We start from the raw sequence: 18,844 nt of genomic DNA on the forward strand, positions 1-18,844 counted from the left end.
GCCCCGCCCCCCCCCTCCCCACAGCGCCGCGCCGCCGCCGCCGCCCCGGACGGACGGACGCGGGTGGACACACGTCGCGCTGCACTGGCTCAACACTGTCCTGCTGTCCCAGTTAGCGTCCCCTCACCTGCAGCGCGGTGAGGCGGCGAGAGGGGCCCGCACGACGCGGAACGCCGGTGCTTGCACCCTCCGCCCCCTGTTTCGTTCGTTCATCTGCCTGGGGTCGGACCTGCCCTCCTCGCCCGTGAACGAGAGGGGGTCTGAGCTTTGCGAGGGGCGATGGGGAGGAAACGTCCCTTTTTGGTTACTTTATTCGCTTCGGCTTGCTGGGTTGGATTTCGCTATCCCTGTCCCAAACCAAGAGAAACGGGAGCGTCCGGGCGGGGGCTTCGCCCTGGTACAGGCCGGCTGCAGGCAAGCCAGGCAAGCCACCTCACGGCGGGGGGAACCTCCTCGGGAGGGTGGTCTCCTCCAGGCCTCAGGTCCAGCGTGAGATCTGCGCTTACTCACGTATACTAGTGGAGCTGGAGCTGCGTCAGGCTTCCTCCAACTCCTCGCTATCACTGAAATCTCCTTTCCCAAGGCCTGGCTTTCATTAGCAAAGAAGTTATTTCATTAGTCGGGGGAAAATCTGTCAGCAGAAGCCTGTTTAAATTTCAGCACCCCAAAGAATAATGCTTAAAATAGTGGGATCCGTTCCACAGTCTGTTCTTACTATCAACCTGATAATTAAGTGGTCACAAATAGACTTGTGTCACTGCTTTGTTTCAGTGGAGGAAAGCAGCATAACCCGTCTCGAGGACACACTTTGCTTCAAAATAACATGCCGTTTCAGATGAAATCAATAGCAAGAGGAACCGCCCGCCTCTGCAGCACTGAAATTCTGCCTTCGGCCTCCCGTCACCTCGGAGAATAGACTTGATCAGACCAAAAAGGCGTGAGGCTGTCTGACAGCTCCGGAGCCGGTGGCCATTGCACTTGGTGTGTTTCGTAGTCATCAGGATGCTTGCAGTTTTGTTGTAAGGCAAGGTGGGAAGCGTTCCCTGTGTGGATTTCAATAGGAGCCTTACTTCCTTTAGTCTCGTACCTGTTTGCGGTTACAAGTCTAATTACGTTTATGAGCATTGCGCACTAAGCTGGGAGCAACCCCTCTGTTGCTTAACAGTTTCTGAATTATTTGGGCGCTCTGCAAGCCCATTGCTACTCTCCTCTGCATTCCCCACGGTGGTGAATAGATGCCTTATTGCAGTTGCAGTACAAACTGAGTTTGTAACTGTTTTCTTCAGAAATGGTGCAGAGGAGATGATGTTTCCGAGGAAAACACCGTGGGATCAGTTGCTTACATTGGAAGGGGGCGCAGGGAAACAGCACCAGACTTGTAAGCCTGAATCCAGTTTTAACCTATTTCAGACTATGCTAAATCTGTTGCTGAGGGGTGGGGGTGTTTCCCAAGGCTTGGCATATGCCTGCAATTAATATCTTTTTATTTAGGCTTTGCCTCACTGTTGAAATGTTTTGTCTAAACCCTGAATTCTGACTATTATTGACTGATGGTGGGACTCCGTTTACATAATGCGACAGCTGGGTGTAACTAGCTGAAGCTAGAGCCTATTAAAAGGACAGTTTCCCTGCAGTGCCTCTCCTGAGGAGCATCCACTACTTTCAGCTGGAGGGAGGATGCTCCAGGGCTTGCTTACCCTGTGTAAATCACCTCAGATTTAGCTGGTAGATGAACAAGGAATTGTCATTTCTTTGGTCTGGCAATAGCTTGGTGATGTTAATGCCTCATTTTTTAAACGTGCCAAAACCTTAGGATGTACTGGAGTCTGGTTTTAATTTTGGCTTCAGCACAAAATGCTCCTGGTGCACGACTTAATCCAGCCGCTTGCCAGAGCAACCATACTGGCGAGAGAGAAGACTGGGTGTCAGGTCCCTGCGTGCACTAATAAGCCTTAATTGCCCTGACCAGCATCACCTGGCAGCTCCATCCACACCCTCTGCCCTCAGTGCTTACCTGAGCCAGGCTGTAGGGGTTCCTGGCTCCAGCAGCACTGCACCTATGCCTGTGCCTGGCTAGGCACCCTGTTGATGGGAGACCCTGACCCACGGACTGACTTCCCAGTTTGACCTTGGACCTGCCTCGCTGCTATGGACTTGCCTGATGACCTGGGCTCTGGCCTGAGCCTGGCTGCCATCCCCATACCAGCCCTGTTCTCCTTGCTCAGGTAGTGTGGGGTGGGCCCTGGCTGGCGAGGCCCCTGCCTGCGGTCTGGCTGTTATGCTTGGCTTGTGGCTCCCTGTCCTGTCCCAACAGCCCAGCCCTCATTGTTTACTGATGCTGGGCTGCTTCTATTCATTGTAGGGCTCCAATGACCCTTCTGCTTTCCCTCCAGGGCAAAGGATTCTCTGTCCCTAGCCTGCTCGTCTGTGCTCTTTTGGTTTTCTAAGGGTAGTGTCTGTCCCAGAAGCTGTTGCACTCTGGGGAGCTTCCTGAGAGGTACTACAGACCTCTCCATGGGTGCAAGAGTCTACCTGCAGTTACGGGACCTTAGAATACAGGGCTGGAGAAGGAGGTGTGTTGCATGGCACAGAGCTTCCTCTGATTTACTGGCAGGAGCAAAACTTTTGAGTTCAAGAGATGTAAATAAGGGTCAGAAGTTTGCTAAGATGGGGGACTTGCCTAAAATTGGGTGTAGTTCAACTGCTAGAAGGCGGGAGAAGAACGGATTAGTAAGGCTCAGGCTCCCTGCACCCAAAGCTTGCTTTCCACTTCCCCACATAGAAGGGTTAGGCAGGAAGCTCTGACTGCCTTGGAGGGCTGGGGGACTCCGCGGGGGCGCAAGAATCTGTCGACCCAGATCAGTTTACAAGGCCAGGACCATACAATACAAGCTCTTGGAGGCAATCGCTGTGTTTATCTCCATACAGTGTTGATCACAATAGGATCCTATTTCTGTTTAGGGCTTCCAGATGCAATGCTAGTTAATGTCTATAATAAACAATAATATTAATAATAAGTATTAACATGCCAAGCTGCAAATCACTGACATAGTTTTCTAATATTGCTGGTTACTTTCCAGTATTGTCCTCCAGTCTTACTGCAGTACATTGTATACAAAAGAATTGAAACCCAATAATCGGCGTGTCAAGAGTGAGAAGGCATGATTGCATTTTTTCTTCTAAAATCCATCTGTTGAAACTGACATCACAACAAGTGAGTTCATTGGCCTAATAAACCCAGTGTCCAGCATGCACATACTGTTCTGTATACCAGGACGTTAATAATTAGGCTGGTAACGAGGCTGCTGTGGCATAGAATAACTAGTATGAAAATGTTAAAAGTTAAGCGTAGTGTGGGAGAATAATGTAGCGAAAATGTAAACAGTAGACATCAGATATGACATTTATTTTCACTCATGGGAAGACAGCTGAAAGGAAGACCTTAGCTATAATTTGTTTTCTCTGCTTTGCTGAATCTATAAAAAGTCTGTAATGATTTCGTTCTTCTGACCACAGTAATGTAGCTTTACATTTGAACAGAAATATAGCTTTAAATTTAGATTTTAATTTCATGTCTGATTGCAGACATAGTAGAAACTCTGCCCTAAAATAACATTTCTTCTATAGCCAGCTCCTTTTGTGCTGCTGAAAGAAATAATAATGAGAAAGTATTCCAGCAGGAGGAGCTGGTTTAGAAGCAAATGGATTCCATGGCAACTCCTGACTCTACATGACACCTAATAACTAGCATTTATGTTGGAAATTGTCTGTGTTATCTTGTACCCCAGATCTGGTCTTCTTAGAGGGTTTTCCCCTCATTTTAAAGCAAAAAAATAGTGGGTGGGTGGTGTGTGGTTTTTTTTTTTTTTTTTTAAATATAGATCCAAGAATTAGCATGAAGTGGAATGAGTTTGTCTGCCTCAAATGTGTGCTTAGGCAAGCTGTTTTCAAATGAATGTAATTAACTCTTTTGAATTATTTCAGAAATAAAATATTTGCTGAGAAATGTATTGATCTGTCAAGGGAAGAGTTGTACAGGATCAGAACATTGGAACTGCATATTTTTTAACATCGTGAGACATCCATATTCAACAGTTTGAAACATAACACAAGAAGATCCCACCGAATCAGGCCGGTATCTTGGTTCTCACAGTGCTGAATGCACCAGGGGAATCTCGTCATGGGCAGTTGGGGAATAATCCAGTGCTATGGGCGTCCTGTCTGCAGTCAGTCACCCAGCTTGACTGATTTATGATCTGAAGAATGTGGATTTATATTCTATGCCATGATTCAATCTAGTGCATGTGTGGGTCCTGACAACTGTTGCTGTTTGAGTGTGGAATATTTGAAACTTGCTATTTTATACTTAAATTGAAAGGAATCTGTTCTTAAACTGTCATGTGGTAAGCAACCTTTGCCTATGACAGTTTCAGTAGTACTTCACGGCCAAGAGAGCACTAGCTGAAATTAACCCTGGAGATGAACTTTTCTGTAGACGCTTTGTGGCCTGGCTGGCTTCTCAGTCAGCTGTTCCTTAACTGGTTGCTTGAGGGCCTCAGATGGTAGAAGAGCATAGTCTCTAGGCTTGGAAAAAAAACATATATCTCCTGTGGTCAAATGAAAGCTGATTTAAATTTTGTGTTGCTCATCCCTCTTCAGTAGGAGTGAAAGAATGAAGAAAGTGTGGCTGTAGAAAACTCCCGGTTTTGTGATTGTTTGGCTGGGAACAAGTGCAATCACAGACGGGGTTCTAAGATGCAGGTGAAGGGTGGCCAAAATGAGAAAGGTGGAAGACTCTAGGGTAGTCTGATCTTATTGCTAGGTGTTACTGATAGCAAAATACATACTGATACTTCTTGAAAACACATTTAACTCTTCGCCCAAGGGCAGGAGTGTTTTTTTTTCCTTTTCCTGTCCATACAGACAAGGTAGGCCTTGCTTATTACCTATTGCTCAAAACATGGAGTAATCTGGAGCAAATAATACACTAAATGGATGGGTAGAAAATGTGAAAATGAGGCTTGGTTTAGCTCATCTTTTACTGTAGCTCATAATTGAGCCTGATCTGCCACAGAGGTATTTGTGACTAGTGCTTGGGATCAAAACCAAACTACTATAAGAAGGGTAATAACAGATCACATAACAAAGGTGATAGAAAAAAAAAAAGAGGCAAGGCAAAAACAAAACTTTGGAACACAGTTTGAAGATAAAGGCATAGAAATGGAAAAGGCAATGGAAAATACAGAAAGCCCAGAGAAAGGTGCTCTGGGTAGCAGCAGTAGTAAGAAAATATTTTTTTTTAACTTGTTTAGGTTTATGTGTTTATTTTTATCTAGAAGAGAAAAGAAGGTACACCACAGAAAAGAGAAAGAAGGGTATAAATAAAATAGAAGCAATGCTAGACAGATTGGGAAATTGAAATGAAGATGAGGTAAGGGCTGAAATGGAAGAGTGAGCGTAATTATGGGAAAGGAAGAATTAGGAAAAATAGAAATTTCAAACATGGAATTACTTGATTTATCCTTATTTCTATATCTTATTACATTGCTGTTTCTCATAGCCTGAAGTTTTGTGGTTTGGAGAAGAGATGGCAGAACAGTGTTGCGTTGGTGATCTGCGCTGGACAGGGATTCTTACATGAAAAGATAAGTAGCAGATAAAAGAATGAAATAATGATGGTGGACAAAGTTGTTTGTTTTTTTTTTTCCCCTTCCTTTTTTAATTGCAGGAAAATAAAGGGGTATAAGTAAAGCAATGGAGCAGTGGAAGTTAATTTTAAAGGAGATTGTCTTCTCCAGTTACGCATAAACCTAACACAGACAGGGATCTGATTCCAATCAGTAATCTCTTTGCTCTTCCAGAAGATCAAAGCAACATTTCTCCTCTGAATGCTAGTTTTGGTGGGTTCTTTCCTTCTTTCAATAGCGGTGGCAACAGTAACTGCTAACTTCAATGGCTTGTTATGTTCATGTTAATAAGTAACATGTTCATGTTAATATAATATTCATATATATAATTATAGATATATATGTAATATTCTACCATTAATCTATTTATTCTTCTGTCCCTGAGAAATGTTGACAGAAATGACTATATTAATGTCACATGCTATACTTCCAAATGTAAGGATACGGACCAGTTTTTAATGTGGACTACTTATTCTTAACATCAAGTTGGTATGATGTAACATGAGAGCTACAAGCATAGGTATGTAGTATGGAAAGAAGAGCATATATAGTTTATAAAATGAGGAGTATGCACTTCTTTAGGGATATAGCTAAGAAAGGATTTTTAAATAGCAAGAATCTCACCCCTAAATGCACCCAGCGTGGAATTAAAGATGTGAGGTGCTGAAATTCCCCTATGTGGTGAATATGGAAAATTAGGTATCTCAAGTGAGACTGGATAACTGCATATGAAGAGGGAAGCCTAGCACAAAGGTGGAACGCAGAAATGTAGCTCACATTTGGTACCTTGCCTAAGACTACAGGAGAGGTGCTTGTCTGTTTAGGATATGTTACTTGGAACCTTCCCCTGAAAATAGAGGCTTGCTGTCTTTCAGAATGAGAGATAGGACTTGTGCTTTCTTACTTAAAAATTAGCTGCATCCGGCTATCCCATCTGCTCCCATACAAAATAACCCTCCTTCAGTTCCTTCTTCCCTTTTCTGACTGTGTTTTCCCCTAATGTGCCCTAATCACCAGGCGAATAGTAGAGGTATGCTTTTGTGGAAGCCGTGCCATCATGCCAAAATAATTCGGTGTAATAAAAGCAGACGAGATTGTATAATAAAAACAAACAGGACTGTTGCCTCATAGCAGCCCTGTCTGTGTGACTTGAAGCTCTGTCCCTCCTTGGAGATGGGATTCTTATCCTGTTTTTCTCATTACGGATATTTTTTTTTTCATCTAATTTCATCCAATTAGCAATTTTTCATGGTCATGAGTTCTTAGTCTGTTCCTCTAAAGTCAATGGTTCCTAAGAATTAAATAACTTTAGGACATTACCTACCCATCAAATTAAAGAAAATATGATTTATCCCTGAATTAGAAATGTTATAAAATCTGCAGCTGTTAATTTTTGAGTCCTAGGTCTGAGTGAAGGATTAGATAATACTAATACTACTGCCTATTCACCAAATCCTTTGAAAGTAATAGCAGAAACTAAATTTGATCTGCTAATAATACATGTTGGGAATGCATTTCATCCTCCGATCTCTGAAGCAAAGGGCAATGCATCAACAGAAAAGAAACTTTACCATATTTTTCGGTCACTTAATGTTGAGATTTCTTTCCAGGTTCTGTTAGTTTCCTTAGCAGCACCCATATTTCCCAAAGGATTTTCCCTGATTCGATTAAATTAATCCAGCTGTTCCCCAAGACTTTCAGACAAATAGGTAGGTAGTACATGTTTTTAAAATGAAGAAACAAAGTGTTTGGCATTCTTGTCAGTATCCTTTTGGTGAGATTTTTTTACTTTTTTATTTCATGTTTACAAAGAATAGAATATTCTAGCAATCCATCTGGACCACTTATTTCCAAAAAAATCCCTATTTCTTAAAGGGTTTGGTCGTTTAAGGTCAGCATTCCCTGAGGACCCTGGTCCTGGGAAAATTTTGGACAAGGTTCAGCGTAGCTGAGGTGCATTTAAGTTTGGAATAGTAATTTAGGCTCCTGTTCCCAAAACAGTGCATCAGATCATCTCTCTGGGCACCCTCTCTTGCCAGTGAAGGAGGCTGAAGCATGACCTGGAAGGCTGACATGCTTGTCCCCTACTGTAGGATGTGTAGGGCAGAGAGTGGGTGTAAATTTTCACATCCTCTAGTGGAGCTCGGGTGCCTCTGTCAACCTAGGAGTCACAGCGCAATGCCTGAGAGCTGGCACCTGACTGAGCACCTCCTACAAACCGGACAGAAAATGAACTAAATGTCTGGTGTCAATCTTTCTCGAAGTGTTCCTGGTCTCGGAGTATAGAGTAACGTTGATGCAGGTATTTTGATTTCAGCAACAAAAGGGAAGAGCTGTCGCTGCATGTTCTGTGACGATTTTCCAGGGAGCTCCAGATTGTATTTATGTGCCAAAGATGATGACCTGCTTTTCTGTCCCAAAAAAGCTGAATAGCAAAAAAACCCCAACCAAACAAAACCACTTTCCACACATCAACAAAATAAAAATCATTATTTTATGACTTTTATATTGCAACAGTATGATCATGCTTCATTCAGCTTGCATAACCCAAATGTCATATCTCCACCTCTTAAGCACCTAAGGAGTTTGAGTGTCATTGCTTTATGTCTCATGGCTTTATGAATGGACATAACTCTAGGAGATTGGTAGCATTTCTTGGCTCTATAAGGCTGGACTAAATGAATTCATGGATTAAGTCAATTCCTTTTACCATTACAACTATTTTAATTCATTTTTTAGTTATGTTTAAAAAAAAAAAAAGTTTAGCAGTCTTTTACCCAAATATCACTTTAAAAAAAACCCCAAAATCTGTATATTCATTTAGAATTACATGATCTGGATAGTTTAAAGCTTGGATTGATTAATTCTAGATATGCTTAGAACAGGTAAAATCAAAGAATTTAATCCAGACAGGTGGATGATTTTACTCTGAGTGGCTTTCTCCCAAAGGATACACACATTCTTATCCTAAGAAAGCCTATGTTTCAACTTCAACTCTTATCTTGGAGTACAAGCCAGAATATTTCATTCTCATTTTTTCCATCTTCTGTTCTCTCCACCCCCCCCCCCCCCCCCCACCCATTTCTTTCAAACTTGCCTTTTCAGGGTTAAGTGGTATCTCCTCTTTTCTTGTGCTTCCAGCTTGAACTGTCAAACAGTTTTAGGACCAAAAAAGTATTGTTGAGTCAGCTGTTACAAATTCTCCTAGGTCCTTGGCTTATGGGATGCGAATGCAGTTTTCCAGTGAAACTCACTGAAAAATTAAGTGTTCTGCAAATTGGATGTTGATGTCAAGTCTTCAGGGTTATAGTGGTATCTCCTCTTTTCTTGTGCTTCCAGCTTGAACTGTCAAACAGTTTTAGGACCAAAAGAAGTATTGTTGAGTCAGCTGTTACAAATTCTCCTAGGTCCTTGGCTTATGGGATGCGAATGCAGTAATCAGATGATGAATATAGCTGCAAGAAGAAAAACACCTGTTGAGCAAGTTTGCTTCTGTTTTTTCCAACTTTTAAGTTCATGGCCAGACTATTGGTGAGACTGAACAGGATGAAAAAGCTATTGCAGCGCTCCTTGGGTATGTCACATGCTGTGAAGCCAAAACCTGGGGACCATCAGCAGTGTTAGGGCAAAAGTCCTCTACTGTTGCAGTCCAGCCACAAGTTATTGACATGGAATTCAATTAAAAGAAAAAAAAATTATGAAAGATAATTATTTGTAGGTGACCATGTCTGTGTATAGTTTACCAACAGAAGGCAAAAACCGTTAGTGAAAGTTTCAGAAACTTTACCCAGCTGGATTTCTTCTGAGTTACTGGGTAGCATTGCAGAAGATGGCACTGCAACTGTATATAACTGGGTGAAAGCAAAGCGTTAATCCTTTATGAATGTGTTTTGCAATTTCTAAACCTTTTGCTAAGGTGTCTTTGTGAAGTTGCAGGAAGCGTTTGCCTTCTGATGCACATGGTATTGTATGCAAATTATGGAGGTGCTATTCTCTTGAGAAGCGCAGAGCATGTATTTTCCTAGTATCTATCTGCAAGGACGAGGCTGAAAGATGTCAATGTTTGCATGTAGGAGTCAAGTAAAATGTGTGAGATGCACAGAGGTGGAATGTGACTAGATGAGTATCACACGCTTGGATATGGCTTATAACTATTTTTCTTTGGTCAGTTCTGAGCATTTCATTACCAAGGAGAACTGAGAAATCTCCACATCCCGCTTTTCCCAGATAGCTCATTCCCTCTTTGAATCAAGTCACTTAGAACTAAAATCTGAAATTAAACTGGCATTTGCCTTTATCATACAGCTAACTGTGCTGCCTATTTCGCACCTGTCTTATTTGCTTAATATATTCTTGGAGTAACATTGCATCATATTTTGAGTTTAGCACAGTAGGGCCTTGTAGCTCTCAGCTTCCCGGAACCTAATCGTGGACCAGGACTTCCTCTGTGCTACATGTCCTATAAACAGAGGATGAAATTCCCCTAAAAGTCCTATCCCAGGGAGCTTTGTCCAAGTATAACATGAGAGACTGTGCCACTCTGTCGGCAGGGGTGGGGGGGTGGGATGGGACAGGGCAGAGCCATGCCAGAGAAACAGCAAGATGCCGTAACTGGGGTAAACTGTTAGATAGTCATGTAGTCTCTCTTGGTAGAGAGTTGAACTATTTTGTGTTGTATTTTAGATAGAGCGAAATAGCAAAAAAACTTAAGGGATAAATCTTGCTTTGGCGTGGGTGAATGAAAGGGCCTTTTCATGGAGATGGCAGAATCCTCTCGGTGTTTTTTTTTTCTAGCTCTCCCTTTAGTCATTGCAATCGTTCGAGAAAATAAAATAAGGCTTAACTGCAGAATCTTCACAGCTACAAAGATGACAGTTTATCAGAACCTGATATTACTGTGCTACTACAACGAGTAATTAGTCCCTAATTAGTTGGATTTGCTGACAAATACATGATGGGAACTCACCATGTGTTATTGGCATCTGAATTTTATCCTGTCAGCTAGAAGAAAGTACCACTGTCAAGTACGTAAGCCTAATTTTCCCACATTAGCACTACACGGTAGAAACTGGGTTATTTCCATTCCAAGGTGCAAATTTGCTAGTGTGTGAAGAATGCTGTTTATCACACTATCTCAATAGAGATTTAGAGTGTAGTTAGAAAAAGATGGTGATATTTCTAGGCTCCCTTTTCTACTGTTCTTCTTGCCAGTAATTAATAGCATAGCCCTGTAACTATTTGTACATGTATCGCATTATCGAGAGCGTGATTTTTCAAAAATGCCCAATTCACCTCTGCTGCCATTACAATTAGTGGAAACCTCATTATTAGGAATGATAATATTCAGCACAGAACACTTTGTTCTTTATTCCATTGGTTTTCTAGCACACGAACAATACTTCTAGCCAATGTCTTTATTTACTTTCCTTTCCTCCCCATGTTCTCATTTCTATTCTAAAATCTAGATGTAGACCCCCCCTGCCCAATGGTAACTTATGATATTTTTAATGAGATCTCCATCTTGTCCTCTCGCCTGTGGGACCTTTGTCATTGTGCGATGGGATGTCACCAATTCTGCTGTGGTGTACGGATCATCTGCAAGGAGAGATACAAGCCTTCTATTTTGGGTGCATGTTTTTGTTGAGAGTTTTGGTAGGACAAGACTAAGCAGAAGGAAAAAAGCAGCAGTGAAGCCTAATGCTTAGGCCTGGTAAAGATTTTACGTTCTTTATTTCTGAGGAGAGATTTGAGCAGAGAAGGTGGTTGTGATTTTTTAGGAATAGAGATGCAGAAGAAAGGCTTACTGACTTGGAGAGTGCTGGATTCAAATCACATTGATGCAGTATGGAGCTCATTAGAAGATCTGAGTACAAGACATATTGTAAACATATTTAATTGCAGGATGGCGTAATCACTGTGGAGAGTCCTTTTCTATAGAACTGGTTTCTTCTGTCTAGATTGACTCCTCTGTAGGAATTATTTACACAGAGACTTATTTAGTACAAGCGGTGCAATTGCTTTCCAGAGAAGTTCCTTGAATATAGAAGTTCCCTTCACATACTTCATGCAAGCAGCGTAACCTCTCACAGCTACCAATGTGTGACATTAATAACGAACTTGGTTAGTTCATTCCTGAGCTTTTGCAAATCACTTCAGAAACATGTGCATCAAAATTTCTGCGGATGTAAGTCTTGGCACAGCCTGCTGAAGTGCAGCGTGCTCTGAGAAGACGTGCTGTTTGACAAGATTGGTTTTTAAAAAGACAGGTGGGAATCAAACACAGCTGATAGAATAGGCATAGCGTGTTAAGTAGAAATGGAGTGACCATTGTCAGCAGCAGCCCCCCCTCAACTTTTTGTAGCTCTCATGGCTGTCTGGGCGTCTCATGGCATCCAAACCTTTTTTCAGAAAAATATTTCTTCTCATGAAGCAGGAGAATTCTCCCTTCTCATAAAACAGCTTGCACTGTACTATGGAAGAGAGAATTTTGAACACTTATGGTTCTTCTGACTTACAAAATAGCATGGGCTTGATTAGCTAATTAAGCTTGAGTATGTAGGTATCCACCCCATGATATTGGCACATCTGTGTGGGGATAGCAGAAGTGACACAGGACCTATGGAAGACGTGCTGTCTTCTGGCGTGGCAACTGAAATATCCTTGGTGATTTTAAAGTGCATTAGACGCAGTTAAGCAACTGAATTGCTTATCTATGACTAAGCAAGTAATAAGGGCTCAATTTGGTTACCTGAATGTAGATACCTAGTGCTATTTCAGATGCCTTAGCTTACTTGAGGCATCCACAGAGAGTGATAGATACAACAGCATCATGTTTCACATCTGATAGCCCTGTGCAGATGGCGCACGTTCTTCTGGAGCTCAATGTAGAGGCCAGGTGAGATATTGCATATTAAAGGGCACTAGGTATCTGCATGTAAGCAACTAAATCAAGGCCAAAGGTGTGCAATTTAGTTGGAAGAAAGGATACCTAAAACTAAGAAAAAAAGTTTATATAAAAATAACTTCCAGAAATTTACTATTTTGTATGAGGTGTAAAGCACACTGGGATGGATGGGTGGCTTCTTTTTACACCCACAGCTTGGCTTTCTGGTTACAGAATTATCATACAGATTTTTTTCTACTCTCGGCATTAGTTCAGACTGTTTTATGGAGACCTATAGGATGTGGAAAAAATATACATGGTTTGCTTGTATTACCTTACTTTGTCCTGCTTCAGTACTTACTCCATAGGCTAGAAGTGTCCATACTACATCAGAGATGAGGTTAAATTCCTTCTGTGATAATTTACTGTCTGGGGTAAATATAGGTAACTGTCTCTGAACAGGTATGATTGTAGGGTGTACAGGTAGTGGAAGAAGCTAAAGGGAGGGGTGGAGGCAAGACAAGGGAGTGGTGATTTAAGAACCGGCTGCAATAAATAAGCCTCTTCATAGAGAAGTGATGCCTGTTGGACCAGTTCATCAAACTGTCTTAAAAATATCAGAGCCTCTTTTTCTTGAGTGAGGGAGCAATGTAGGAATTTGGATTCAGGCTGTGATGTGCAAGAGCAGATGCACACGGGATACCTTCTTCTCTTTGTAAGTACCCCCCAGAACTAGAAGATTGGAATTGCGGAACTTACCTTCCTTTAAATGCAACCTATTCAGTGAATGTTCAAGTCTTACCCTAGGCTCCAGGATGGAGGCTGATGAGGGACTGCCTGAAGTTTCCTTCAGGTTTGACCATCTAGAGATGGTCTCTAGAAACAAACTAATGACAAGGAAGAGGAATTTTGGGTCAGCAGCACAAACCCCTGAATTCATCTGGGTGAAATTAGGGCCTCCAAATATTCAATTTACAACAAAAGAGAAAGACCTGCAGTAGTGAAGATGGTGTCATGGTGCCATTGCGATACATTCAGTACTTGGACTATAACCAAAATCTTACGTAAGTATTAACGACAGATCGCGTTGTAAGAGCTCCTCAAGAAGAGACGGGGGATGGTTGTACATACCCAAACATCCTCTAGTTCCCGCTAAGCACCGCTGTGATGCCATGATCGGATTGGGACAGGGTAAGATGGAAAGGGTGAAGTCACATAGGCAGACTTAAATACATCTTGATGCATGAGATGTGTGTGGTTTTTGTTGCTCCTTCCAAGTTTTGGAAGAAATACCATACCTGAGCAGGCAGGCACTGACCACAGCTGCTCCAAGAAGGGGGGGGCTGGGGAGGAATAAAAACCTGCTTGCAAACTAGAATGAGAAACTTAACATTAAAAAATTTCTGCATGTGCTGTCAATTTGCTCATTTATGCATAATGATAATAATTACATCACCAAAGTATTGATACCTTTTTTTTAAATTCTGTATTTGATTTTTATACTTTTTTTAGACAGCTATTCTCACTTTCCACCATTAGACCACTGGATTGAATGTATTGATTGTTCCTTCTAAGCAGCTGTTTCAAATGCATCAGAATTCCTTCTTTTGGATTTTTCAGATAAATACCGATTCTAATCAATTTGCTTAAATTAATTCTATATCACTTCAGACTTTGTCTTCATGAATCCAATGCTTCTGTTTGTTTAAAAAAAAATTTCAAATGTTATTTAGAAATTTCGCTAAACTATTTCTAAAAACAATTAACATGCTAGGAAATTAAATGCAACATTTCCAAACCAAAGTACAAATGACATTACAGAAACTCTTTAATTGATTAATACAGAATACTGAAGCTATTGTCTGTTACTTTGCTGTTAGACTATTTTGTGATGTGCATTTACAAAGCAACAAGAGCCAGCGTCACTGTGTTGGTATGTTGATTGACTGCGGCATAGCTTTTTTTCCCCCTAATTAATTAAAATTGTTGAGGGACAATATATTGCTTCAGCCAAGAATTTTCCCAAAGAAAGGACTTAATTTCTGTGAAAATTTTCTTGCAGATTAGAGGAAACAATTCTCTTAAAAATGGGCATAGGACTAAGTAAATATGCGTATAACCAAACTTTTGCCTACCACTTGGGGGAAAAAAAAAAATCTGTTTTCTGTGTGACACAACACCATATTACACTGGATATAGTCTAAATGGCAAAGGCGGCAGTTCTGTCATCTAGCAGGCTGTAAATATAGTGACAACTTTTTTCTATTATTGTCCCATTTTCTTAGGCAATAAAGTCAACCTCTAAAAATGAAATATAAAACTTTTAACATCATCAGAAAACGCTCAACTACAGAATTGATTATTTTAAAAACTTTTCTCACCATTTAGAGGTGCCAGATATATATGAAATAAATTAATGTTTAACTGTTGACCCTTTGAAACCAGCCAGCCTTCTCTTTGCTGCAATGTAGTGTTGCCAGCAGGTCGAGGGAGGTGATCAGCACTGGTGAAGCTACACCTGGAGTACTGTGTCCGGTTCTGGGCTCCCCCGTACAAGGGAGACACGGACATACTGGAGAGAGTCCAGCGAAGGGCCATGAAGATGGTGAAAGGACCGGGGCACCTCTCACATGAGGAAAGGCTGAGAGAGCTGGGACTGTTCAGCCTGGAGCAGAGAAGGTTCAGTGGGGAATCTCATCAATGTGTATAATGAATGGAAGATGTTAACGAGAACGGAGCCAGGCTCTTTTCAGTGGTGCCCGGTGACAGAACCAGAGACAACGGGCACAAACTGAAACTCACGAGGTTTCCTCTGAACAGCAGGACATGCTTTTTTTCCTGTGAGGGTGACCAAACACTGGCACAGGTTGCCCAGGGAGGTTGAGTCTCCATCACTGGAGATATTCAAAAGCCATCTGGACATGGTCCTGGGCAACCAGCTCTAGGTGACCCTGCTTGAGGAGGGGAGTTAGGTCAGATGACGTCCAGAGGTCCCTTCCAACCTCAGCCATTCTGTGATTCTCTGTGCGTGCAGCACCACCAGCGTAATTTTTTTTTTTTTTTTGGGAAGCTTCCAGGCAACAACTGCTGTATTCTTTCATCTGGTGAAACACAATGGAAATGATAGCAAAATGATCCCTCAGAGAGGTAATGCTTATCAGCTAAATGCAAAGCTGAACAAGTTCAAATATTAATATTCAGTTTAAGGTCTAGTCTATCGGAATGAAGATGCGTGATGTTTTTGCAGTGTGTTGCCTCCAAGTACTCGCTCAGCATCTTGAATCCCCTTGAGGCTGAGAAGAGGACTGACCTCGGGACGTGCAGATCGAGGTAAGCAGTCCAGTCACTGTATTGTGCAGAAGACAGACGCTGCTACCTTTTCCCTTCAGATGTGTGTCTTGCGGACGGAAGTGCCTCCGTGGTACTATCACTGAGCTGGGCATCTCTTGGACACTACCTGTCGTCTGGCAGAACTCCTCCTTGCCCACCAAGCCATCTGTTGTAAACCCTGGTTTTGGAGCCCCACTCTCCCTTATTTACAGAATGTAGTTGCCCACTTTAGCACTGAACCCTAGAACAGGACACACGATTTTATATGCCTTAGTCCTTCAAAATTCAGGAAAAAACACTAAAGAAATTGTAAATATGTAATAATATGTATGGGGGTGTGTGTGTGTATATATATATGTATGCGCATACATGTAAAGGGTAAACTTTAATTATGATCTATATAAATTGCATCATTGCTATACTGGAAATATTTTATACTATTTAGCATGCCTTTACAACCAGATTTACTGCATATATAATTAATATAAATTTGTGAAATTTTTCCTTTAGATTATCCCCTTCAAAATACAGTATGTGTAAGAGGAGGATTTTGTTACTATACAGCTGATTTTACACTAAGAAATCTAATGCAAAACATTCTTATGGACTTATTTTTATTAAACAGGAAATATAACACATCCATCAATATTTTCAGCAGTTCTTAGATCAAATTTTGTATTTTTTCCCTATAAATTAAAAAAGTTGACTATTTAAACTACAGTAATACACAGGCTACAGAACACTTTTCAAAGTGAGGACTATAGCCCTAAATTTGCACAAATTACAATATCTTTTAGTCTTTAATTTTGATGTGTCGAAATTCAATTAACAATATGACTTCTGAAAGACGAAAAATGAAACAAGAAAAGACAAATCTTCATAAAGGAGTAAGGCCACTGCGGCTAACTCTGTGTTACCAGAGTCAATACAGTAGTCACTTTCAATTTCCTAGTTGTCTTGAGGTTTGAAGTTGGTTCCGCTAAGGCAAACGCATTTTTGGATGTCCAGAACGACCAGATGTCTTAGCTGCAAGACCGGTTCTTTTAAACGGACTTTTCCAATCGCCTTACTTCAGAGCCAGGTGACTCATAGCATCGGACACCTCTGTTGGGACTTGTGCCGAAGTACTAGCTGGTACAATGTTCAGGTAAATATCGTACTGTTGGTCCATGCCAAGGTAACTGTCGCTCATGAGATACAATGTGTAGATACACCTAAAATGTAAAAAGCAGGATCATTAGTTTGGAAATTAGGTCTTGACTACTTGGAAAAGATAATCGTTAAGAGAACTCAATTTTTAAATTTTACATACTTCCCAGGAGTTTCTGGAGTATAAAAAGCAACAGAAACAGTATTTCGATTTCTGACGTATCCAGTTCTCTTCAGGGCGATGAGTTCTTTTTTATCAACTTCTCCCAATATCAAAAACCATCCTTCATCTTTAACTTTGGGGAATCGAGGAGCCACTGCTTTACTGTCTTGCTTTCCCTGTTGGGGAAAAGAAACAGTTTAGTAAAACCAGGAATCACCTTTCCAAAATGCCATTCTTCCTTGAATGAAAAACACCTCAAAAACACATCGTCGTGAATTTTTACATAAGACACTAATTTAGCCAGACTAAAATATTTTTGTTATTTCCTTCCAGATGAAGGGGTTTTTAAAAAAAAATAAAATGGCAGTCCACAGGGAAAAACCCAGAATACGAGATACTATTCCACTTATTTTGTAAGCTATTAAAACTTGAATGGAAATACTGTTCCCTTTTTGTAATTTCATCTAATGTGTTCCAAATACTACTCTCTGCAGAAGGGTTAATTGTAAACCTTGTGTCTGTAAATAATGCTAAACAATATTGTTCAAGATTACTATAAAGACAAAACCAGCACTTGAAGTCTTTATTTGAGGTTGGTATAGCAAAAGGAAAGATTATGTCAGTGATTCTTTAAGACAGTGACTTTACTGCTGAAAGCTGAAGATATAATGATGCGCCCTCCATCAGCATTCATTTCGTGTTCTGTAGGTGGAAAGGTTTTACTGAAGATTTATACAGAAGAAAAAGCACCACCATAGCAATGAAGCTTCAGAAACAGTTTGATCCAGCTGTTCCTTACAAAAGAGGGATCAAATTCTAGGAGAGGTTTATAAAACAGTCATCACTGCATGAAGTGCTCCTGCTCCCTTCTTTTCTGTGGCTTCTGGTTAGGAAAAGTCTCTGTCAGTAACTGGCACGGCAAATAGAACGACTGATGGAGGAGCTTTGACCCTTTATTCCTTCCTGCAAATGAGACAGTCTCCCCTTGAAGCTATGGTGAATCTGCTGTAGTCAGGACAAGAAGTCTTTTGGGAAAGAATACTTTTCAAATATAATTCTTTAACTAATGTAACTTTACTTCAGGATTTACAACAGAACATATATATCTCCGTTATTATTTTTATCAAAATGAAGTTGTCTTAAGGGTCTCAGAACTAACATCTAAAACTCTTCTCTGCTTATATCTTGAACTCTTCTTTGTATCTTAACAAAAATGCTGGTAATTATAATTCTTAGTTGTTTGAAATGTTAGAGAAATTCATTAGCAAAATTATAATCATGGTGGTCCATGTGCCACTAATGGTATGCAAATGACAAAAAAATGCATCTGTAAGTAAGTGATAGCTACAGTGTCAGCAGTGCCTGATCTGAACGCAGGAGGCATGGTCCTAACTCTTCCAAGAGCCAACAAACAGGTACAGCGAGTTACCGATGCTACAGGCAGAGCAGCTGGAAACCTGCGCCGCTGCTGGTGTTTCTGGCCTGGCGCATCAAGACTTGCTGAGGGCCCAGTGAGGTGACCAGGCCAAGAGGAAATGGGATGTGCTTTAACTGCGTGTCCTGGTTTTGGCTGGGATAGAGTTAATCTTCTTCCTAGTAGCTGGCACAGTGCTGTGTTTTGGATTTAGGATG

At 41.2% G+C, this 18,844-nt stretch overlaps 1 protein-coding gene across 1 annotated transcript in view; it reads right to left on the minus strand.

Annotated features, from left to right (window-relative positions):
* Positions 1-16,505: 16,505 nt before the first annotated feature.
* The window catches only part of ASCC3 (activating signal cointegrator 1 complex subunit 3), a 287,341-nt gene continuing 285,002 nt past the window's right edge, over positions 16,506-18,844 (minus strand). The window contains 2 exon segments of the mRNA XM_009285000.2: positions 16,506-17,114; positions 17,213-17,388. Of these exon segments, the coding sequence (XP_009283275.1) occupies positions 16,967-17,114; positions 17,213-17,388 (324 nt within the window). The 3' untranslated portion in view covers positions 16,506-16,966.

Source organism: Aptenodytes forsteri, unplaced genomic scaffold (genome assembly GCF_000699145.1).
Source record: "Aptenodytes forsteri isolate BGI_AS27 unplaced genomic scaffold, ASM69914v1 Scaffold171, whole genome shotgun sequence".
NCBI classification, from domain to species: Eukaryota; Metazoa; Chordata; class Aves; order Sphenisciformes; family Spheniscidae; genus Aptenodytes; species Aptenodytes forsteri.